Raw genomic sequence first — 25169 nt, forward strand, 5'->3', positions numbered from 1 at the left:
TTATTTAAAAAAATTTAGAGTCCGACAGATTTCTGGATCCGTCTTTGATTAAGACATTTGCTAGTCACCACCTTTACTTCTAGTCTACATTTAGCTTATTCATAGTCAATGTAAAACTAAACCAATCACACTTGAACCCAACAGTCAACTCAAAATTTATAAGAATCTTTTTATTTAAAAACATTTCTAACCCCCTTGTTCGATAACATTTTTGTCCATGATTAAGACATTAAGTAGTCACCTCTCTTATATCTATCCAACATTTAGCTCATTTATAGTCAATGTAGGACTAAACCAATCACACATGAACCCAATGGTCAACTCAAAATTTTAAGATGGTATCACAGCTTATCCAACAGCTCTTGGGCCAATTGCTATCAAGTTACTGCTATTAGGATACTCAGGTCACACTCTAGAATAAAGCAGAAGATGTTTGAAGAAAGAGGCGTTGAAGTATGAAGAATAAAACCAGATCATATCATATTAATTAATCCCAACAAACGCAGAACAAAAAACAATGGAATAAAATTAGGAAGTTTTCTGCAATGGTAAAAGTAATAAGCAGCGTAACACTGCAGTTATGCATTTAAATGATAAACTTATTAGCATCACAGTCTAATGCATGCATCAAGAGATATTGTGATGAAGTGTTGTGCGAGAAACATGAGAAAGAGATCACAAAACGTTTCTGACTTATTTTTCTTTTGACCCTCAACAAAATACTTGTGCATTGTATTGAACAAGAATGTGACAGTTCTTTGGTATTTAGGAGGGTAATAGATAGAATGAAACTGGAAACTTTCAGCTGATATTTAGAGAAACATGGGGAAATTACAAGTGCTGCAATCAAAGTAATTAATGGCTACTAACTAGCCTCACCTCTAGGAATTAGAGAGCTTCTGCCTTGTTTAAAGATACAAACATACAATTACACAAACTTGGGTCTAATTATTTTGCGCCTGCGTCTAACATAGACATGTTTAATAGGAGGTCTACTAATAGAAGGTTGTTCCTGGTCATCTTCATTTTCATTGTTTCTGAATTCACTTTCAACAGTTTCGTCACCACTACTACCATCATCCAGGCCCAAGGCATAGACAGGTAAGACCCCACACCCCTTTATCCCCTCCTTTGACCACCGCAATTCCTTATCTGGACCTTGAAGAATGAATTGAAATGATAAGTTGCAATCATTACTTTCACTTTTTTGTCTTTTGTAACGATGCCAACATATCAATACATGATCCGAAATAAATGTCCCAAGATAATTGCAACTAATACGACGTCTGTCGACTTCTTTGCCGTGATCAAAGATGATACAATGAAGGTTATGGCAACCATATAAGCCCTGGTTAAGAATGATGCAAAATATGAAACCACAAAAGTTATATTTTGGAATAGGAGGAATGGCTATTGAAGCCTCTATTGTTTGAAAATCAAACTTGCTTGGAACTCGTGCTCCTGGCAAGAAAGAAAAATTATAATCACCTTCATCTTCATAAAAAGGGTCTTTAGAGAAATCAAACTTGCTTGGTACTCGTGCTCCTGGCAAGAAAGAAAAATTATAATCACCTTCATCTTCATAAAAAGGGTCTTTAGAGAAGGTTTGTACCATATTCTCAAGCAATGACCGTTGAGTGGAGTCTGTGTCCAGATAAGTGCAGTTAACGGCTTTCAAATATAATATGGATGGCGGAAACACTGTTAGAGACACAAGTTTCCTGCAATCATCTAATTCAAGCCATTTTAGCATTGAATGGTTTTGTATGTTCTCAGGGAGACATTCTAAGTTGCAACACTCATTCAATATTAGCCGTCTTAAAGATTGTATGCCATCAAGGATGGACCACAGACATAATGCATTGATTTCTGTGCACCCTGAAAGGTCTAGCTCTGTAACAAACCACATTCCATGATCATCTAATAACTTATTCCCAACAATGTTCAGCTTGTTACATTCAGCTAGGTCAAGAACAGTAAGTTTGGTATTAAGCCAAATCGATGAAGACAATTCATGTATGGAAGTACCATGTAAGGATAACTTTGTCATTTTCTCCGATGTCACCGAAAATTCCGTGAGAGATGAACAACCATCGAGTAAGACTTCACAGAGAGACATTGAATGAATGTTGGTTTTAAGGATTTCAAGCTTTTTGCAGCCTCCTAAACTTAGATGTTTGAGCCGTGGGAGAGACAAGATGGCTGGATGGAGCTCACGCAGGCTTTCACATCCTTGAAGATATACACGTTCGAGATTTGTAGCACTGGATAAGTCTGGGATCTCAATCAGATATTTGGAGGATTCAAGCCAAAGTACGTTTAGATTCACAAGATTCTGTAAAAGAATTAAAAAAGACATTGCTGAGAAACCAATAAATTCATAATCATGCATGTGTATTGATTAAAAGATAAACTAAACATAATTACGTATAAAGAGAGGAATGTCATCCTAGCTCCAGTGCAATTTTTTTGAATGAGATTTAAATATCTTCTTCTACCTCTACATATTTACAATTATATCCAAACATATTTGTACCTGAACTCCATCCCAGAGCTTTTTAAGCTTGCTATGAGTCATGTGAAGCACTACGAGCATTTCAGCACAAAAGGTTGATGGCAAAGACTCAAGACAGTATCCATCCCATCGAAGGTACCTCAATTTATCAGAAATCCACTCAAGACCATCGGGAAAGTACACATTGCATGTGCTTCCTCTAGATATATTATGGATTTTAAGATATCTTAAATTTGTCATCCTTCTAAAGGAATTAGACTTCAAGTAAAGATCCCCCACATCTGTACTATCGAATGTTATCCCTTCGACAGCTTCAGTTCCCTGATAAACAAATATTATATTAATAATTAGGAATGGTTGTCACATATACTTTCCTTGTTATATTTTATAATCACGTACATGTGTTATTTTCATGTAGAAGTGATTGCATCCTCTACTTACCTTGTTATTTTTCAATACATCAAATATCTCTCCAGTTTTCCACAGTCGACTTCGTTTTCCAGGGTCTTCAGATTCTTGATTAACAATCTCCCGTCCCATTTCTTGTAACAAATCATGCATTTCTATTCCATCAACACTCGAATTGTAAAGCCAAACCAGTTTTAGTTGTATGAGAGCTTTATCTAGAAGCACTTCTATACCACTTATTGCAAAGAACTCACAAGCTTCCAACAGATCTCTTACAAAATCCTTACTCTCTTCTCTCAACAAGCATGCGATGTCTAGAAATATGGCCTTTTGACAACGATCTAAGTCATCATAACTCAATTTTAACACATCATAAATTTTTCGATTGGGAATCTTTTGGAGCTTTTTCAATTCATTTTCCCATGATTCTTGGCCCCTTGAACTGAGATTTGCACCTAAAACTTTTAATGCCAGAGGGTTACCTTTGCAATAGGCAATTACACTTTCTGATAGATCTTCATATCCAATTTTAGGATGGTTTTCTTTGAAGGCAGTCAAACTGAATAGCTGAAAAGAATCACGCTTATTCAATTCCTTAACCTCATATATTTCACATTTACTCAACTGACTAAATATGTGCTTATCTCTAGTTGTAATAATGACCCTACTACCTGGTCCCAGACCATCAATTTCTAGGATAAGATCTTCTATTTGCTCTACGGTTTCTACACCATCCAAAACAATTAAAACTTTTTTACGCCCGATCCTTCTCTCGGAGAATGGGGCTTCTATGTAGGATGCATCGGGATGAATATTTTCTTCCTCTAACAATGAAGACAAAAGTTTATTGTGTAGAACATTAAGTCCATACTTGTTTGATTCATCCATTACATTGAGGAAGCAACGACCTTCGAATTGGGATAAAAGTTTAGCATATAATGTCTTAGCAAGGGTGGTCTTTCCTATTCCACCCATGCCCCATATTCCAAGGACTCTAACATCATTTGACCCATTTTCCAACATTGATTCAATTTGTTCGTAATTTTTCTCAATTCCAACAAGCCCCTTAATTTCATATGGATACCTAAGATTCAGTTTCCGCAAAACATCTTCAACAATGTCCTTAATGAAGTCTGGTTCATTCCTAACATATGAAAGAGGGGAAGAATGTTTTACAACAGAAGAAAAATACATTCATATGATTAGGACATAACAAAATTTATAGTCAACATGGTGGCAGAGTATAGCAAGAAAAGAAGCAAAAATGAGATTTGAGCAAATCAGTTACCTAAGACACAGAAGATAGTTAATGTCTTATTTTTTTAGGAAGTGAAATCCTAAAGAAAATTTCAGGCTACCCGTATGATAAGTATGTGTTATTACTATTAAGATTTTAGTGGCACAAATATAACCAGCCATATCAACATAACAAGCATATGATAAGTGTATGCAGGGTCCAAGCATATGATGACTTTGATAGTTTTCAGAAGGTTGTATCAACTATGGCCAGTCACATCAACATCATTGTTTACTTCTCCAAATAATTGGGCCTGTTTATTTTCTAAAATTATTTTTAGTTTTCATTTTCTAAAATCTATGTTCATTTCCAATCACGAATATGGAGATGAAAAACTTGTGTAGTAAGAAATTGTGCTATATTAGAAAACAAACTTGCAAATCATAGGATGTAGTTTATTGATTTACTTAGAATTTTTTAAACTTACAAGTCATGACATGTGGAAAGTTGGATAGTTCGTTTTACTTACCTATAATTTCGAGAGTCCCAACCAACTAAATTAGCTGCATCAGTGAGAGCAGCTTTCCATTTCTCCAACTTATAGTTATCATTATTGTGTTTCAAATCTCGCTTATGTTTTGCGAAGGCTTGCTGGTAACTCCCAGTCTGCTTCCTCACATGTGATGGATCTATGTTGTAAAAAACAGGTATCACAATATGTTCCCTATATTTTTTGCATTCAAGAATCTCTTTGAGCTCATTTAAGCACCATTTTGAGGAAGCATAGTTTTCTGAGAAGATGACAATAGATGCATGTGACTCCTCAATGGCTTTGATGAGTGCTGGCGAGATCTCATCTCCTTTTTGAAGCTCATTGTTGTCCATAAAGGTTTCAATTTTCTTTCGGCTTAGAGCATCATAAAGATGGCTTGTGAAGTTTCTGCGAGTATCCTCACCTCGAAAGCTAAGAAAAACGTCATATTTTTTCTGAGGCACCACATCAGAGGAAAAAGCACTGCTCATTTTCTGCGCAGCGGTTATGAATTCCAAGTGCCTCCACTAATCACAATGCTGCACTCAAAATTAAAAAAAAAATTAAAAATATTTAATGTTAAATGTGTTCATACTTCGTGTCAATGACATTTTTGACCGGTACTCAGTTCTCAGTTCATAAATCTGATTGACATCAGATCAAGCAGTTCAAAGTTCACATATTGCTCATCTATGGATTTAATAAATAAACAGCACATGTTATTTCAAGTTGTTTGAGATTCTCAGAAATTTGTTTGTCTTGTATTAATGGCTTGCTTATGATGTGGAAAACCTATACAATTATTTTGAACATTAAAAAACTCAGTAAACGAATAGACATTAAAAGCTTAACGACGTGAATTCATAAAGAATCTTAACATTTTTTTGAATGACAAATGCTAGTAGATAGTTGTTAGATTAATATTGACTATTTCGTCCGAGTTTGAACCGAGAGTCTCCAACTTCTTATCCCTGAGTTCAGTTCAAACCAGTTGAGCTACTTAACCTCCCAATAAAGAACCTTAACTCAGATTAAGTGAAGAGCAACCCAAATAAAACATAGAATTCAATTCAAGCAACAAGGTTAAACATCATTGGAGTCCATACATAAAATTAGTCATAAATAACCTAAGAATGTATGATACTTTTTGTCAAGCAGAGCAGCATTTTCAGGTACAAAACAGAGTAATTTCCTAATCAGTAAAAATGGGGTACAAATAAGAAATATGAAGACTAATTAAACATTCATATACAATTCTTGAAGACCAATTTAATCTTATAAGTTAAATTAAAATTGAGGGAAAAAAGATCATACCAAAGTCAGATCCAGCTTAATGCAATAGAGGAGAAAAAGACTGTATGGCTTAGCTTCTGCTGGAATCAATTCTGGATCAAAATAACAAATGTGATTTCACTGTTATGCAATCCTAAGTAAATGGGTTTTTCAAGATTTTTGTTATGATTAATCATTTTATCATTTTCTGGACATATAATTATCATTTTATCTTTTTTTTTGCTTTTATCAAATCCTAAGTCAAATCTATATAATTATCATTTGGCTTAAGTGCAATTTTGCCCCCCCTATTTTGGCTGAATCGGAATTTTACCCCTCCTATTTTAAAACTCGGAATTTCACCCCCCCCCCCACCCCCCCCCCCCCAATTTAATGTTTTTCGGAATTTTACCCCCGCAATTTAATGTTATTCAGAATTTTACCCCCACCACATTTGATATTATTATCCACCTAATTAATTATTTAAATTAAATAATTTTTAATTACAAAAAATAAATAACTTTTTAAAAAAATAGAAAAAACTATAAAAAAAAATACCTTAAAATGTAGAAAAAACTGAATGAAATAACTGAATGAAACCATCAATGTTGGTGTAATGTCACTGTTGGGACAGCGGACACACGTTCAATCAGATTAAAGACATCGCATGCTCTACCTCTAGAAAAATGGTAAAAAAGAAAGATTGAGATTTAAGAGTATCGTAAGTGTTGGGTTGATATTTAAGAGTATCGTAAGGGTTGAAAGAGATCTGGTTGAATCCATACTTAATAATTCATGCAGGAAGGAAACATTAACACCGAAGAAAAACTAATCTAAAGTTTTAAAAAAGTTGTAAGGTAACCTGATTAAGATGCTCTTAAGCCGGTTTCTCAACAACTATACACATGAAGTTCCACTTCTGCTATATTAACACTATTAATTGGTGCTAACTTTTCAATGTGGGACTTCCATTATTTTCAATCCACACACTATAGTCAAAGTCTTAAGACTTAATGTTTACTATTCAATTTCCCACCAATTCTAAGGCTACACTTACAACACATAGCGATGATAATTTGAGAAAATGGAATACTTGAATATAACAACCAATGTTGGTGTCGTGTCGGTGTCATACACCATACACGCCTTCAATCGGAAATAGCATTGTAACCTAGGACACAAATAACCTAACAATATAAATTAATAATGAACCTAGCTCATGGTATTGTCTGCAGGTAGTGCAGAAAATTCAGTAAAATTATACAAATTTTAATTTGGTGAACAATTTCAGTTGAGCACATACATTTTACTTTGAAAATCTTATTATTTTTTTCTTCTATTAGGAAAATAAATAAATGAACAATTTGAATGTAAATTGGCATTGGACGGAAATTGCCATTTCATGACATCTTGTGTTATATTTGTTCTCATAAGGATCAAAATTGGAAATAGTTTTCAGCTTAATTTCTGGAAATATGTAGGTGACAGAAATAGTCAAAGATTCTTTATTACTCTCCAAGTAACATTCTGAAATTTAGTTCAGACCTAATTTAAGTAGTTTATCAGGAACTAACTAGGTTTTAAGTATTAGTCTTTAGAGAGAAATTTGAATTATATGCAGCTAAAATGATCAGCAGTTTATAATTAAGTTATTATAATCAAAATCAAGTTGCCAATTTAATAAAACAGTTTAGGGGAAAAGAGCATACCATGAGTTACAAATCCAGAGCTTGCTGCAAACCACGAATTCTTCACTCCCCTCGACAAAATAACTGATCGAGTTGACAACTTCTCATATTAAGAAAATAATATACGAGTAAAAAAGAAAAAGAGTATTTTTACCAAAGTACTACAGATTTTGATATTTTTTGTGCCTCAAAACATTTTTTTTGCTAACACTAATTAAAGGATTGAAATAAAGAAAAAATAGACTGTCTTCGTGAGTTCGTGAGCTTAGCTCAATTGCTTAGGACAATGCATAAATTATGCAAAGGTCCGGGGTTCAAACCCCGGCCACTAACAAAAAATTGAGTTCAAACCCCGGCCACTAACAAAAAAAAAAGAAAAAATAGACTATTTTTTTCCTTGTAGACATTAAGTCCATAAAAATTGTCATTGTCTAGAGGTCGAATTTTTTCACAATCTTTTGCAAGATTGTTAGGACTTCAAAAAAAGTCCCGCCCACATAAATTAGAATTTTCCGACAAGGCCGACAAGGAACTAATTAATTGTGAATTTTTAAAGTGTCAAAAATTAAAATAAAAAAAAAAAACAACATAAACCTCAACTTAGAAAATCGAATTTTTAACTTATTTTTTTCACAGAGATCTATATTAAAATACATAGAAAGGGTTTGCAAAATTTTATAGTAATTTCAAGATACCTAAATTTATTTTAATTTTTCGACCAAAACATATAAAATCACATTTTTTTTCGAGTAAACATATACTCGCGGGTTAAATTTTGTTCCAAAATTTTGTAGTTATGTTTAGATCATCATAAGAATCTCCACCACAAAATTTTAGAGTTTTTAAACAAGAGACGGATTAATTATGAATTTTTGTTTCCCGTTGCTTAAAAAATTCATAATTAATTATTCTTTCATTTAAAAACCTCATAAACTTCATGATGGAGGTTCATATGATGTTTTAAAAATGGCTGCAAAATTGGGAACTAAAATTGACATGTGAGCATATGCCTACTCGGAACATAATTGCGATATTGCTCTTTTTGCTCAAAAAATCAAAATAAACTGAGACGTATTGGGAATGCTATAAAACTTTGCAGATTTTTTCTTTGTATTTTTATAGAAGTGTCTGCAAACAATTCAATCAAAATTCGATTTCTAGATTGAAGTTTGTGTTGTTTTGATTTTTGAGTTTTTGACGCTTTAAAAATTAATAATTAATTTGATCTTTATTGAAAAATTCCAATTTTATGTGGTAGGCCTTATTTTAAATTCTATTATTTTGCAGGATGAAATAGAGGATAAGTGATCTTGGCTAGCCAACCAAGGGTTATACGGTTAGTGGACTTTACCAACTGTTATCATATGAGGAGCCTGGTGGTCATTCTGCAGCTACAAACATTATCTGGAATGAAGCTATTCCATTGAAATCACTTTTTGCTTGGCAGTTTACTTCGTAATCAAATCTCTAATAAAGATAACTTATTTCATTGAGGTATTATTTCGGTTGATTCTCAAATATGCGTGAGTGGTTATGTAATTATGGAAAATGTTGGTCATCTATTAGGGGCTGTGATTTCATTGGTAGAATTTGGTCGTTGTTGTTGCATTGGTTAGACATTGTTTCAGTCAATCTGGTGCGCCTATATGACCACATAATCCAATTTAGTCATTTAGGTCATTTTTCAAAAAGTGTGTTCTTTATTATACCTCAATTGTTTATCTTGTGTTTGAGTGATTTGGAAGGAAAGAAATTCTCGTATCTTTCGGCATATAGAATAATATATGCAATCTCTTGTCAACAAAGTAAAGTTGTTTTCTTATCGGTGGTTCAAAGCGAAAAATACTAATTTTATTTTTTACTTTCATTTTTTATGGCTTGAACCTGTTTTATGCTTGGGACAAATCACTTGGTTTGTTAGCTTGTTGCTTATTGTCGCTTTGCTTTTGTTGTTGTACTAGATTAAACTTGCTATGAGTTTTATCGTGGCACTTCTTGTGCTGGGTAAAACTCTATGTTTCAATTAATATATATCAATTTTAACACCTCATACATGCAAATCTTGTGTGATCATCTCTCGAGCAACTATTGAGAAAATCATCTTGACGATACTCATGGTTTATCTAAAATGTGAATTGTAATATTTGATCAGTTAAATCCCACAATACTATACAAATCTAAATTTTTTATTAAAAAAAATTATTTAAAATTAAAATAAAATAACTTAAATATTATAAACCTATAATTTATTTATTTAAAATTAATTGTAATAAAATTGGTTGCAAATGGTGGTTGTCGAAGATGGTGACAAACAATCGTTAAATTGATGATCATTGGTGGTCATAATGGTGGTAAGAGTGGCAATATTTGTGGTCGGGTTGATGACTTTTTGTTCCAAATGAGCAAGAACGAAAAAATGCTAATTTATGGAAGACTAATTTAGCTTTAAATTATGTGTGGAGAAATATTATTTATGACGACATGAAGTTAGAACAACCTCGTTATTGAAAATATTTAAAAAAAATATCTGTTTTATTTTTCAACATCGAAACCTTAAAATTCATTTATTATCTTCGATCATTCACTCTAGTAACTTTTTTTTTGAGGGAGTAACTTCTTTTTTTTTGTAAGGAGTAAATTTTTTGTTAAAATTCACAATTATTTGAAATCTTATAAATACGTAAAATACTATAAATCTCAAAAATCTCTCAAAATCCAAATTATAAAATCCTGATTCTAAAAAAAAAAAAAACTTTAAAAAATAAATTAAAAGTTAATACATTTCTGTAAAGTCTTTTAAATTTTCAAAATGATATATTTTTTACGATTTATCAAAATAATCTATTAAAATCTTAATCCAATGTATCCATGGAGATTGGAGACCGAAAGAAATAAAGCTTGTTGCTTGTTCTTGTCAATTAAAAAAGCTTCTTGCTTGTTCTTGTATCACTGCTGTTATAAACTTTTTGTTAGGTTAGGTATGGTGGAAAAATACAATGATGAGGCATGTCAGTTGCTGCGATCCAAACGTGTGCATTACTTAGAAGTGCAAGTTAACAAATAATTTGCTGAGGCCTAATTTCAATACTACATGATAATAAGTCTAACAGAAAGTAAGAGAAAGATTGGTCTTTCTTTTTGTTATTATTATTTATTATATGTATTTGCTTACATCTCAAGGCTATAGTAATAACAAAACCAACCAAAACATATTTGTAAAACCTCTTGGATTAAATCCTAAGCAAAATGCAATAGTATATGTTAGAGTTTTCACCAGTAATTTGACCTTTGTGACCACTCATAAATCCTAACATATACAAATAAACTCTTCTCAACACATATATGCTAGCAATAAACTTTTCTCAACACACTTTTAATGGATTAAATTTCAAATGATCCCATCAAATTGATATGGGTCCTATATAATTTAGTTGAATTAATTTGAATTTCAATCAATTAGAAATTGTATCTTGAAAAAAGAGTGTTGATTTTTATTTTGCACCTAAGATTAATGTGGGTGCTTTGTGTTAAATGAGATTGAACCTCACTCACTCTCAAAAGTTGGTTCATAAGATGAAGATGTCCAACCACATATACATCCAACAACTCGAAAATTTTAATGTGAGATTTTAGTATAACTTTATTACGCGTACCCTCACACCTATTGGCGGTCTTAGGTCCAATTTCTCTAATACCGTCTTTGAATTAGCCCTGATACCGTGTTAAAAGAGAATGAATATCACTTCCAATAAGTTACTCATAATATGAAAATGCCCAACAAAATATGTAAATCTAACTGTCCAAAACCTTCTAATGCTCTAATAGAACTTCAATACTTTCAAGGTGGTTCTCTTCCTTGTTTTCTCTTTCCTCATCCAAGCCACAAAATCCGTTAGATTTTTTCCTCAAAATCATTAATGAAAACCATCGCTTCTTATGTCAAACTCAAAATAAGTGAACAATGAATAACCATTAACCAATTTTTGGGACAAATAGTAACCTAAAATATTGCCTATTTTGCTATATCCCTTTCAAGTAACTATCATCATTTATAACAAAGGCCCTGAATAGTAGGTAATCTTTGTAAGTTGGGATAAAATCAAGGGTTAAATATGTTTTTGGTCCCTATAAATATACCAACTTTTCGTTTTAGTCCCTCTAAAATTTTCCTTCAACTTTTAGTCCCTATAAAATTTTCAATCACTACTTTTGGTCCCTATTTTTAAGTTTATTTCAGTATTTTTTAATGAAATTGTGCAGATATGTGTAGAATAATGAAAAAATATTTTCTAAAAAAAATTAGAATTTTTTAGCAAAACATATATTTAATATGAATTTTTAACCATAAAATATATAAAAATTCATATTAAATTCATGTTTTGTTAAAAAATTCTAAATTTTTTTGGGAGAGATTCTTATAATATTATGAATTTTTCTACAAAATTTTATTCAAAAATATGAATTCTACATATGAGTTTACTTTAAAGGAGGGACCAAAAATGAAGATGGAAAATTTTGAAGGGACTAAAAGTTGGAGGAAGATTTTAGAGGGACTAAAACGAAAAGTTGATATATTTATAGGGACCAAAAACATATTTAACCCTAAAATCAAATATATACCATCTACTTCATAATAATTTGCAAGCCAAGGGCATTTTTGGTAATGAAAAACAAACTCTACACGAGTATCCCAAGTCTAAAGTCCCCTACATTATATATAAGGAAGCCTCTTTAGTCCCATGCCTTCAAAAACACACCACCATCCCCACCTCATACAAAATTAACATCCATCATTTAGAAACTCTATACAGCTCAAACTCACGTTTTGAAGCATAAACAGACCCCACATCCCTTTATCCCTTCCGTTGACCACCGCAATTGTTCATTGGGACCTTGAAGTGTGAATTTGAATGCTACTTTGCAAAATTCATAACTTCCACTTTCTTGTCTGTTGTAAACATGCCAGCATATATCAATATATGATCCGAGGTTAATGTCCCAAGATAATTGTCACTGATACGACGTCTGTCTACTTCTTTGCGATGTTCAAACATAACACAATGAAGGGCATGGTTGTAATAATTGAAGCCCTCAGAAATAATGATGCAAAATATGAAACAACACAAGTCAGAATGTCAGATTTTGGAATAAGAGGAATAGCTATTGAAGCCGCTGTTGCCTGAAAATCAAACTTGCATGGGACTTGTAACCCTGACAAGAAAGAGAAAGCATAAACACCTTCATCTTCATATGGAGGATATCTAGAGAAAGTTCGTACCAGGTTCTCAAGCAAAGCATGTTGAGTGGAGTCTGTGTTCAAATATAGCAGAGGGAAGGAAGGAGGAAGCTCTGTTAGAGACACAAGTTTCCTGCAATCATCTAAATCAAGTCATGACATCATCAAATGGTTTTGCATGTTCTTAGGGAGACATTCTAAGTTGCAACACTCTTTCAATGTTAGATGTATTAAAGACCATATGCCATCATGGATGCACGACATACTCAATGCATTGATTTTTGTGCACCCAGAATGGTCTAGTTCTATAAGAGACCCAGTCCATGATCATTTGATAACGTATTCCCAACAATTTTAAGCTTGTTACATTCAGAGGGGTCAAGAAAAGTAAGTTTTCTATTTCGCCAAATCGACGAAGACTGTCATTTCCTCCGATGTCGCCGAAAATTCTGTGGGAAATGAACAACCATCGAGTAAAAGTTCACTGAGAGATTTTGAATGAATAGTTGGTTTTAAGGCTTTCAATCTTTATGAAACCTCCTAAATCTAGAAATGTAAATCTGACGCAGGTTGATGCATTGATAGAGATATACTCTTTCAAGATTTGCAGCCTTAGATAAGTTTGGGATCACATTCAGATCTTTGAAGGATTCAAGCCAAAGTATTTTTAGATTCATAAGATTTTTGTAACAAGAACTAGGTTAGAATCCCTATTTCTTTCCGATTCCTCTTTCGGGTTAGCTTCGATTCATCTTTCCGTTAGATAGAATCCTAGGAACTTACCGGCCTTGACTCCCAAGGTGCACTTCTCAAGGTTGAGACGCATGTTATATTGCTGCACTCGAGTGAAGATGGGTTCGAGGTGGGTCTCCTGCTTGTGTTCTTCAGAGGATTTAATGATCATATCATCCATGTAAACCTCCAACATGTTCCCTATCTATGGTTCAAACACCTTATTCATCGATCATCCTCTGATAAGTTATGCATGTGTTCTTCAGGCCGAAAGACATGACGTTGTACATATAGTTGACATTCTCCGTCAAGAATGCTATCATGCTCTTGTCGTCCTTGTCCATGGGGATCAGATGGTAACTGGAGTGTCCATGAACGACAGAAGCTTGTATCTGGACGAATTGTCCATGAGTTTATCAATGTTGGGAAATGGGTATGCATCTTTCAATACATGATAATACAGAAAACCAACATTTCGGAATATGATTAAGTAAGCCGCTATTATGTCAGGTATGAGGATAACATAGTCTGCATGATGCCAAGTTGATTTCCAAATTTGGCATACGGCCTAAACTACCCTCCCCGGTCAGTTTGAACTCAATTAATTTGAACAAAAATTTGAGCTTCAACAAGTGTTTCATACTATTCGTATGTGCATCGACAAGTTGCGAAGGATAACCGAAACTGCAGTAGAAGTTAAATGTAGCACTTTGCCTTGACAACATTTCCAAGTAGGAGTCTAACAATTTGATCGATAGAGTTTAAAGGACATGCATTGTCAGTGTAAGTTTGTTTTACTTTTACACCGACATCCAATCAGAGTCCACTATTCTGCCATGTCATTCCACTCTTTTAACTATATTTTCAAGTTGTTTAAGTGGCAAAGTGGTAAGTTCTTATTGGTTGCCAGTGTGAAAGAAATTTACACCGACAGTGCATGCCCCTGTAACTCCATTGATAAATGGTATTTTACAATGATCTGAGTATAATTTTGACGGTTGACATCATTGGAATGGGAAAGTTTTAGTTGACGCCAAATACAGTAGTACTGTAAACAGTAGAACCAACATTATACACTGTTATTTTGTGGGAAACACCAATATTTTAGATCTGTATCATTTAAAAAAGGAAAACCCATTTACAGAACCATTGTTCTTCTCAAGTTTCTTTCATATCACTCAAAACCATAAAAATCGAGTAGTTACTGCAATAGGGGGAAAGAGGAACGGGAACGAAAATTCATTTGGTGGTAAAGCGTATTATGTTTAGAGAAAGTGGTGCTTCTACCTTCAATGATCAAGAACATGACACCACAAGGGAATAGGGATCCATACACAAATTTATGAAACTCTGCAAACGCGGTTATAACCGATTATTTATTGGGTGGACCAAAGTACCAAGAATAAAAACAGGATCATGAATTATTAATACAAACAAATTGAGCACAGAACATCTGAATAAAATTAGGAATATTTCTACAATGGTATAAGTAACAAACAACGTATCACTGCACTTCGGCATTTAAAAGATGAATTTATTACCAAAACAACTTGATATCACCACTCTTCTGCTGAATGAATGATGAACTTAACAGTTCTACTCATTTTGCTTGAGAAAGAGATCACAACATTTCTGGATTGTATTATTCTCTTGACCCTCTAAGCAAGTGCCTCAAGAAAAGACCTGTCCAATATGTTGTTTCAGAACAAAGTTATTACAATACACCGACAAATATTTTCTAGAATCGTGAGAATTTTTAAACAATTATTCATTTGAAGGATTAAACTCTTTCTATATCAAAATAAACTAATATGGAATTTATAATTAGAAAGTGGATGAGAAGATTCATACCGATTGAACAGCAAGGATGTTTCTGGTCATCTTCATTTTCATTGTTGGAGCTTATGACTTCACCTCCAATTGATGTAGGCTGTAACTCATCATTATAATTTTCCTGGCCATCTTCACTTTCATTGTTAGACAAATCGGACCCGTCAGAATATTGAGCACTGGATTTTAGTTTACCAATTTCCCTAACATCCAGATCCGACTTATGTTCCAAGTCATATACAGGTAAGACCCCACACCCTTTTATCCCCTCTGTTGACCACCACAATTCGTCATTGTGATCTTGATGTATGAATTGAAATGATAGGTTGCAATCATTACTTCCAAATTTTTGTCTGTTGTAAGGATGCCAACATATCAAAACGTGATCTGAAATTAATCTCCCATTATAATCGTAATTAACAATAAGACACTTGTCAACTTCTTTGCCGTGTTCAAAGATGATACAATGAATGGGGTTATTCTTAACACAAAAGCCCTCAGAAAGAATAGTGCAGAATATGAAACCAGACAGGTTATATTTTGGAATAGGAGGAATGGTAATTGAAGCCTTCATTGTTTGAAAATCAAACTTGCGAGGAACTTGTGCTCCTGGCAAGAAAGAGATATCAAACCAGGCATCTTTATCTGCATGAAAAGGGTCTTTAGAGAAGATTTGTACCATGTTCTCAAGAAATGACCGTTGAGTGGAGTCTGTGTCCAGATTAGTGCAATTAATGGCACTCAAAGATAATAGGGATGGCGGAAACTCTGTTACAGACACAAGTTTCCTGCAATCATCTAAATCTAGCCCTTTTAGCATTGACTGGTTATGTATGTTCTCAGGGAGACATTCTAAGTTGCAACACTCATGCATTGTTAGTAGTTTTAAAGATTGTATGCCATCAAAGATGGACCACATACTTAGTGCATTGATTTCTGTGCACCCTGAAAGGTCTAGCTCGGTAACAAACCCAAGTCCATGATCATTTGTTAACTTATTCCCAACAATGTTAAGCTTGTTACACTCGGTTAGGGCAAGAGAAGTAAGTTTTCTATTACGCCAAAACGATGAAGACAATTCACGTATAGCAGTGCCACCTAAGGTCAACTCTGTCATTTCATCCGATGTCACCGAAAATTCTGTGAGAGATGAACAACCATCGAGTAAGAGTTCACGAAGAGATTTTGAATGAATATTGGTTTTAAGGCTTTCAATCTTTTTGCAACCTTGTAAATCTAGATATCTAAGATCAGGGAGAGAAAAGATGGAAGCATGGAGCTGACCCAGACTTTCACATTGAAAAAGATATACTCTATGAAGATTTGTAGCCTTAGATAGGTCTGGGATCTCAATCAGATCTTTGGAGGATTCAAGCCAAAGTATTTTTAGATTCACAAGATTCTGTAACAAGAAATAAAAACGACATTGCTTAGAAACCATTAAATTAATAATCATGTGAGTGTTGATTAAAAGAAAAACTAAACTTAATTAAGCATAAATAAAGACTTTTTAAGACTTCAACAAATTAAAAAGGATATCCAAACACATTAGTACCTGAACTCCATCCCAGAGCTTTTTAAGCTTGCTATGACTCAAGTGAAGCTCTATCAGCATTTCAGCACAAAAGTTTGATGGCAAAGACTCAAGACAATATCCATCCCATTGAAGGTACCTCAATTTATCTGAAATCCACTCAAGACCATCGGGAAAGTACACATTGCATGTGCATCCTCTAGATAAATTATAGATTTTAAGATATCTTAAATTTGTCATCCTTCTAAAGGAATTAGACTTCAAGTAAAGATCCCCCTCATCTGTACTATCGAATGCTATCCCTTCGACAGCTTTAGTTCCCTGATAAAAATTATATTAATAATTAGGAATGGTTGTCACATATACTTTCCTTGTTATATTTCATAATCAAATACATGTGTTATTTTCATGTAGAAGTGATTGCATCCTCTACTTACCTTGTTATTTTTCAATACATCAAATATCTCTTCTGCTTTCCACAGTCGACTTCGTTTTCCAGGGTCTTCAGATTCTTGATTAACAATCTCCCGTCCCATTTCTTGTAACAAATCATGCATTTCTATAGTGCAAACTTCCCATTTGACATGCAAAATTGAACCTAGTTGAATGAGAGCCTTATCTAGAAGGACTTCTACCCCACTTATTGCAAAGAACTCACAAGCTTCCAATAGATCTCTTACAAAAGTTTTATCTTTTCCATTCAACAAGCATGCGATGTCTAGAAATATGGCCTTTTGACAACGATCTAAATCATCATAACTCAATTTTAACACATTATAAATCTTTCGATTGGGAATCTTTTGGAGCTTTTTCAATTCATTTTCCCATGCTTCTTGGCCCCTTGAACTGAGATTTGCACCTAGAACTTTTAATGCCAGAGGGTTACCTTTGCAATAGGCAATTACACTTTCTGATAGATCTTCATATCCAATTTTAGGATGTTTTTCTTTGAAGGCAGTCAAACTGAATAGCTGAAAAGAATCATGCTTGTTTAATTCCTTAACCTCATATATTTCACATTTACTCAACTGACTAAATATGTGCTTATCTCTAGTTGTAATAATGACCCTACTACCTAGTCCCAGACCATCAATTTTTGGGATAAGATCTTCTATTTTCTCTAAGGTTTCTACACCATCCAACACAATTAAAACTTTTTTACGCCCAATCCTTCTCTCGGAGAAAGGGGCTTCTATGTAGGATGCATCAGGATGAATATTTTCTTCCTCTAACAATGAAGACAAAAGTTTACTGTGTACAACATTGAGTCCATACTTGTTTGATTCATCCATTACATTGAGAAAGCAACAACCTTCGAATTGAGAATACATTTTAGCATATAAAGCCCTAGCAAGGGTGGTCTTTCCTATTCCACCCATGCCCCATATTCCAAGGACTCTAACATCATTTGACCCAATTTTCAGTATTGATTCAATTTGTTCATAATTTTTCTCAACTCCAACAAGCCCCTTAATTTCATATGGGTATCTAAGATTAAGTTTCAGCAAAACATCTTCAACAATGTCCTTAATGAAGTCTGGTTCATTCCTAACATAGGAAAGAGGGGGAAGAATGTTTTAAAACCGAAGAAAAATACATCCATATGATTAGTACATAACAAAATTTATAGTCAACATGGTGGCAGAGTAGAGCAAGAAAAGAAGCAAAAATTAGATTTGAGCAAATCAATTACCCGTATGAAAGTATGTGTTATTACTATTAAGATTTTAGTGGTACAAATATAACCAGCCATATCAACATAACAAGCATATGGATGGATAGTATGATAAGTGTATGCAGGGTACAAGTATATGATGACTTTGATAGGATGCACATCAACATCATTGTTCACTTCTCCAAATAATCGAGCCTGTTTACTTTCTAAAATTATTTTTGGCTTTCATTTTTCTAAAATCTATGTTCATTTCCAATTACGAATATGGAGATGAAAGACTTATGTAGTAAGTAATTGTGCTATATTAGAAACAAAACATTCAAATGATAGGAAATAGTTTATTGATTTTACTTAGAATTTTGGAAACATACAAGTCATGAGTCATGACATGTAGAATCTGGATAGGTCGTTTTACTTACCTATAATTTTGAGAGTCCCAACCAACTAAATTAGCTGCCTCGGTGAGAGCATCTTTCCATTTCTCCAACTTGACATTATTGTGGTTCAAATCTCGCTTATGTTTTGCGAAGGCTTGCTTGTAACTCCCGGTTTGCTTCCTCACATTTGATGGATCCATGTTGTAAAAAACAGGTATCACAATCTGTTCCCTATATTTTTTGCATTCTAGAATCTTTTTGAGCTCATTTAAGCACCATTTTGAGGAAGCGTAGTTTTCTGAGAAGATAACAATAGATGCATGTGACTCCTCAATGGCTTTGATGAGTGCTGGCGAGATCTCATCTCCTTTTTGAAGCTCATTGTTGTCCATAAAGGTTTCAATTTTCTTTCGGCTCAGAGCATCATAAAGATGGCTTGTGAAGTTTCTGCGAGTATCCTCACCTCTAAAGCTAAGAAAAACGTCATATTTTTTCTGAGGCACCACATCAGAAGAAAATATAAAGGAAAAAACACTGCTCATTTTCTGCGCAGCGGTTATGAATTCCAAGTGCCTCCACTAATCACAAAGCTGCACTCAAAATTTAAAAAAAAAAAATTAAAAATATTTAATGTTAAATGTGTTCATACTTCGTGTCAATGACATTTTTGACCGGTACTCAGTTCTCAGTTCATAAATTTGATTGACATCAGATCAAGCAGTTCAAAGTTCACATATTGCTCATCTATGGATTTAATAAATAAACAGCACATGTTATTTAATAAATAGACATTAAAAGCTTAATGACATGAATCTTAACTCAAGAATGTATGATAGTTTTTGTCAAGCAGAGCAGCATTTTCAGGTACAAAACAGAGTAATTTCTTAATCAGTAAAAATGGGGTACAAATAAGAAATAGGAAGACTAATTAAACATTCATATACAATTCTTGAAAACCAATTTAATCTTATAAGTTAAATTAAAATTGATGGAAAAAAGATCATACCAAAGTCAGATGCAGCCTAATGCAATAGAGGAGAAAAAGACTGTATGGCTTAGCTTCTGCTGGAATCAATTTTGGATCAAAATAACAAATGTGATTTCACTGTTATGCAATCCTAAGTAAATGGCTTGATTGCTCTTTGACAGAGACCATAAGATAAAATATACTGTAACATACAGTAACCTTGTTGACTTGGGTTCCAAATACTTTCAACCAAAAATATAAATACTTGTGTATTTAAGGGCACAAGATTAAATAGAAACTTTATCTTAAAAATAACTCACTCAACATCTAAAATTTAAAAAATTGACTTCTTTTTTAAATAGAATTTATCACTTGTTTCTTTTTAGCTTTATAACAGCTCAGATGGTAAGGACAATGCATAATATATGTAAAGTCTGGGGTTCAAACCCAGGCCACCACAAAAAAAAAATGTTTTAAAAAACTTAATACCAAGACCATTTAATTTTAGGGTTAATTATGTTTTTGTTCCCTACAAAATTGCGATCTTGTAAGTTTAGTCCTTACTTAATTTTAATAGCATTTTTAATCCCTACAAAAAAATTCTGCATTCAATATTAATCCTTACTCAATCCAAATTTGTTTAATTTATGCTTAAACTCTTAAGTTTTTCAACAATTTTTTACAGGCGTGTTAAGAACGTTATTAAAAGGTCCTCCGAAAAATATATCGCAAAAATTTGATTTCTACGTCCATATTTTTGTTACTTATATCTTAAACTTTTGTCGTTTTAAAAAATTCATATTGAATTTATTTCATGTTAAAAAATTATAGATTTTAGTAAATGAACCTTTCATAGTGTTCTAAACTTGTATAAAAAGAATCGTTAAAAAATTTAAGAGTTTAAGGATAATTAAACAAAATTTATTTTAGCATGGACTAAAATTATAAGTAAATTTTTTTTTGTAGGGATTAAAAAAGCTATTAAAATTAAGTAAGGACTAAACTTAGAAGGTCGCGATTTTATAGGGACCAAAAACATATTTAACCCTTATATATATATATATATATATATATATATATATATATATATATATATATATATATATATATAGGGATGTTAACTTGCACCCACTTAAAAACACTAAGGTGCAAGTTAACAAGTTGCACCTACTTGTACTTTACTAAAACACCATTTTGTCTCTATTAAACTTTATTTTAATTAAAAGGACATTTTTGTAAATAGCATAAATAATATTTGTTTATAATAGAAAAACATGGGTGTTTTGGTAAATAACTAGTAGGTGCAGCTTGTTAACTTGCACCTTAGTGTTTTTAGGTGGGTGCAAGTTAACAGCCCCTTTATATATATATATATATATTTATCATTTTATCTTTTTGGACAGTAAAAGCAAAAAGACATCACAGATATTGACGCGATAAATGTAATAGCAATTTATTGAAAATAAATAAATAATAATAATAATAATAATAATAATAATAATAATAATAATAATAATAATAATAATAATAATAATAATAATAATAATAATAATAATTACATAGATTTGTTAGTTGGACCATACCCCATGCAACCCCACCCGAAGAAGCTCAGTGAATCATCGTCGTCGACAAAAACAAAATTATAATTTTTATGTAAAAAAAAAGTTAAATTTTAAGATGTTGAATGCATCATTTCTAAAATAAGTTTTTTTTTTTTAACTTTTTAACAAATGAACCTTAAAGGAAATATTTAAGAAAATGGTGGTTTTGAGTTATTTTTTACATTAAACCACTCAACTTGTTAAAATATAGGTAGTGAAGGAACTTTATAATAATTTAAGAAGGTAAATTAGTCCATCCAAATTAACATATGAGAGAATCGAATCTGAAACTTTGAGAGCAACTTTCCATTTCTGCAACTTGTTATTATTTTGCTTCAATTCTCGCCTATGATTTTCGAAGGCTAGCTTGTAACACCTAGTCTGGTTCCTCCCAAGCGATTGATCTATGTCGTAAAAAACAGACATCACAATCTGTTCCATATATTTCAAGCATTCTATAATCTTTTGAGCTCATTCACGCATCATTTTGAGGAAGCATACTTTTCTGAGAAGAGGACAATAAATGCATCATGCATGTGACTCCTCAATGGCTTTGATGGCTGGCTGGCGAGATATCATCTCTTTTTTAAGCTCATTGTTGTCTATGAAGATTTCAACTTTCTTTTGTCTCAGATAATCATAAAGATGGCTTGTGAGGTTTCTGCGAGTATCCTCACCTCGAAAGCTGAGAAAACGTCATATTTTTTTGGAAGCACGACATAAGAAGATATAGAGGAAAAAGCACTGCTCATTTTTTGCCAGACAATTGTGAATTCCAAGCACCTGCACTAATATAAAATTAGACACAAACTATGAAACATTGAGATTGGAATGTACACCCGAACACAACACTTATAATAATATGAAACAATGAAATAACTGAATGAAACCATCAATGTTGGTGTAATGTCACTGTTGGGACAACGGACACACGTTCAATCAGATTAAAGACATCGCATGCTCTACCAAGGATTAAAAAGTATTTTCGTTGACAGTCCGAACCCGCTGCCTCTAGAAAAATGGTAAAAAAGAAAGATTGAGATTTAAGAGTATCGTAAGTGTTGGGTTGAAAGAGATCTCGTTGAATCCATACTTTATAATTCATGCAGGAAACATTAACACTGAAGAAAAACTAATCTAAAGTTTTAAAAAAGAGTTTTGACAAACCTGATTAAGATGCTCTTAAGCCGGTTTCTCAACAACCATACGCATGAAGTTCCGCTTCTGCTATATAAACACTATTAGTTGGTGCTAACTTTTCAATGTGAGACTTCCATTATTTTCAATCCACACACTATAGTTCAAAGTCTAGACTTAATGTTTACTATTCAATTTCCCACCAATTCCAAGGTTACACTTACAACACATAGCGATGATAATTTGAGAAAATGGAATACTTGAATATAACAACCAATGTTGGTGTCGTGTCGGTGTCACCATACACACCTTCAATCGGAAATAGCATTGTAACCTAGGACACAGATAACCTAACAATATAAATTAATAATGAACCCAGCCCATGGTATTGTCTGCAGGTAGTGCAGAAAATTCAGTAAAATTATACAAATTTTAATTTGGTGAACAATTTCAGTTGAGCACATACATTTTACTTTGAAAATCTTATTATTTTTTTCTTCTATTAGGAAAATAAATAAATGAACAATTTGAATGTAAAATGGCATTGGACGGAAATTGCCATTTCATGACATCTTGTGTTATATTTGTTCTCATAAGGATCAAAATTGGAAATAGTTTTCAGCTTAATTTCTGGAAATATGTAGGTGACAGAAATAGTCAAAGATTCTTTATTACTCTCCAAGTAACATTCTGAAATTTAGTTGAGACCTAATTTGAGTAGTTTATCAGGAACTAGGTTTTAAGTATTAGTCTTTAGAGAGAAATTTGAATTATATGCAGCTAAAATGATCAGCAGTTTATAATTAAGTTATTATAATCAAAATCAAGTTGCCAATTTGATAGAACAGTTTAGGGGAAAAGAGCATACCTTGAGTTACAAATCCAGAGCTTGTTGCAAACCACGAATTCTTCACTCTCCTCGACAAAATAACTGATCTAGTTGACAACTTCTCATATTAAGAAAATAATATACGAGTAAAAAAGAAAACGAGTATTTTTACCAAAGCACTGTACATTTTGATATTTTTTGTGCCTCAAAACATTTTTTTTGCTAACACTAATTAAAGGATTGAAATAAAGAAAAAATAGACTGTTTCTATTTTTTCCTTGTAGACATAGAGTCCATAAAAATTGTCTAGAGGTTGAATTTTTTCACAATCTTTTGCAAGCTTGTTAGGACTTTAAAAAAAGTCCGCCCACATAAATTAGAATTTTCCGACAAAGAACTAATTAATTGTGAATTTTTAAAGTGTCGAAAATTTAAAAAAAACAAAACAACATAAACCTCAACTTAGAAAATCGAATTTTGAACTTTTTTTTTACATAGATCTATATTAAAATACATAGAAAGGGTTTGCAAAATTTTATAGTATTTGGAAGATACCTCGATTTATTTTAATTTTTCGACCAAAACATGCAAAATCACATTTTTTTTTCGAGTAAACATATACTTGTGGGTTAAATTTTGTTCCACAATTCTGTAGTCATGTTTAGATCATCATAAGAATCTCCACCATAAAATTTTAGAGTTTTAAAACAAGAGACGAATTAATTATGAATTTTTGTTTCCCGTTGCTTAAAAAATTCATAATTAATTATTCTTTCATTTAAAAACCTCAAAAACTTCATGATGGAGGTTCTTATGATGTTTTAAAAATGGCTGCAAAATTGGGAACTAAAATTGACATGTGAGTATATGCCTACTCGGAACATAATTGCGATATTGCTCTTTTTGTTCAAAAAATCAAAATAAACTGAGGCGTATTGGGAATGCTATAAAACTTTGCAGATATTTTTTTTTGTATTTTTATATAAGTATCTGCAAACAATTCAATCAAAATTCGATTTCTAGATTGAAGTTTGTGTTGTTTTGATTTTTGAGTTTTTGACGCTTTAAAAATTAATAATTTGATCTTTATTGAAAAATTCCAATTTTATGTGGTAGGACTTATTTTAAATTCTATTATTTTGCAGGATGAAACAGAGGATAAGTGATCTTGGCTAGCCAATTAAGGGTTATACGGTTAGTGGACTTTACCAACTGTTATCATACGAGGAGCCTGATGGTTGTTCTGCAGCTACAAACATTATCTGGAATGAAGCTATTCCATTGAAATCACTTTTTGCTTGGCATTTTACTTCGTAATCAAATCTCTAATAAAGATAACTTATTTCATCGAGGTATTATTTCGGTTGATTCTCAAATATGCGTGAGTGGTTATGGAATTATGGAAAATGTTGGTCATCTATTAGGGGTTGTGATTTCATTGGTAGAATTTGGTCGTTGTTGTTGCATTGGTTAGACATTGTTTCAGTCAATCTGGTGCGCCTATTTGACCACATAATCCAATTCAGTCATTCAGGTTATTTTTCAAAAAGTGTGTTCTTTATTATACCTCAATTGTTTATCTTGTGTTTGAGTGATTTG

At 32.7% G+C, this 25169-nt stretch overlaps 2 protein-coding genes across 5 annotated transcripts in view; both read right to left on the reverse strand.

Moving 5' to 3' along the window:
* The window catches only part of LOC146938682 (TMV resistance protein N-like), a 94952-nt gene extending 74545 nt beyond the window's left edge, over positions 1-20407 (reverse strand). Inside the window, exons 1-6 of one of the 2 annotated variants that reach the window (XM_085752584.1) lie at positions 20043-20405; positions 19079-19626; positions 17422-18532; positions 17006-17305; positions 15472-16852; positions 15015-15303 (exon numbers count right to left, since the gene is read on the reverse strand). In XM_085752584.1, the coding sequence (XP_085608710.1) occupies positions 15263-15303; positions 15472-16852; positions 17006-17305; positions 17422-18532; positions 19079-19578 (3333 nt within the window). In that variant the 5' untranslated portion in view covers positions 19579-19626; positions 20043-20405 and the 3' untranslated portion in view covers positions 15015-15262. Of the gene's footprint in view, positions 1-15014; positions 15304-15471; positions 16853-17005; positions 17306-17421; positions 18533-19078; positions 19627-20042 lie in introns of those variants that run through there. The other variant, XM_085752583.1, reaches the window with a different exon arrangement.
* LOC146938686 (disease resistance protein RUN1-like) lies at positions 787-6182 on the reverse strand. Of its 3 annotated transcripts, XM_085752587.1 has the most exons (7): positions 6007-6182; positions 4690-5231; positions 2957-4067; positions 2537-2836; positions 1613-2335; positions 1489-1545; positions 787-1348 (listed from the first exon to the last, which is right to left on the reverse strand). In XM_085752587.1, exons 2-7 carry the CDS (start codon positions 5181-5183, stop codon positions 929-931), a joined length of 3105 nt encoding a protein of 1034 aa, XP_085608713.1. In that variant the 5' UTR covers positions 5184-5231; positions 6007-6182; the 3' UTR covers positions 787-928. The 3 variants fall into 3 exon arrangements, with proteins under 3 accessions (XP_085608713.1, XP_085608712.1, XP_085608711.1); XM_085752586.1 differs by lacking the exon at positions 1489-1545 and having other exon boundaries at positions 787-1488; positions 1573-2335; positions 6007-6158; XM_085752585.1 differs by having other exon boundaries at positions 787-2335; positions 6007-6158.
* Positions 20408-25169: the final 4762 nt, after the last annotated feature.

Source organism: Medicago sativa, chromosome 3 (genome assembly GCF_051527215.1).
Source record: "Medicago sativa cultivar Bolivia chromosome 3, Bolivia_mono, whole genome shotgun sequence".
In the NCBI taxonomy this organism is placed as follows: domain Eukaryota; kingdom Viridiplantae; phylum Streptophyta; class Magnoliopsida; order Fabales; family Fabaceae; genus Medicago; species Medicago sativa.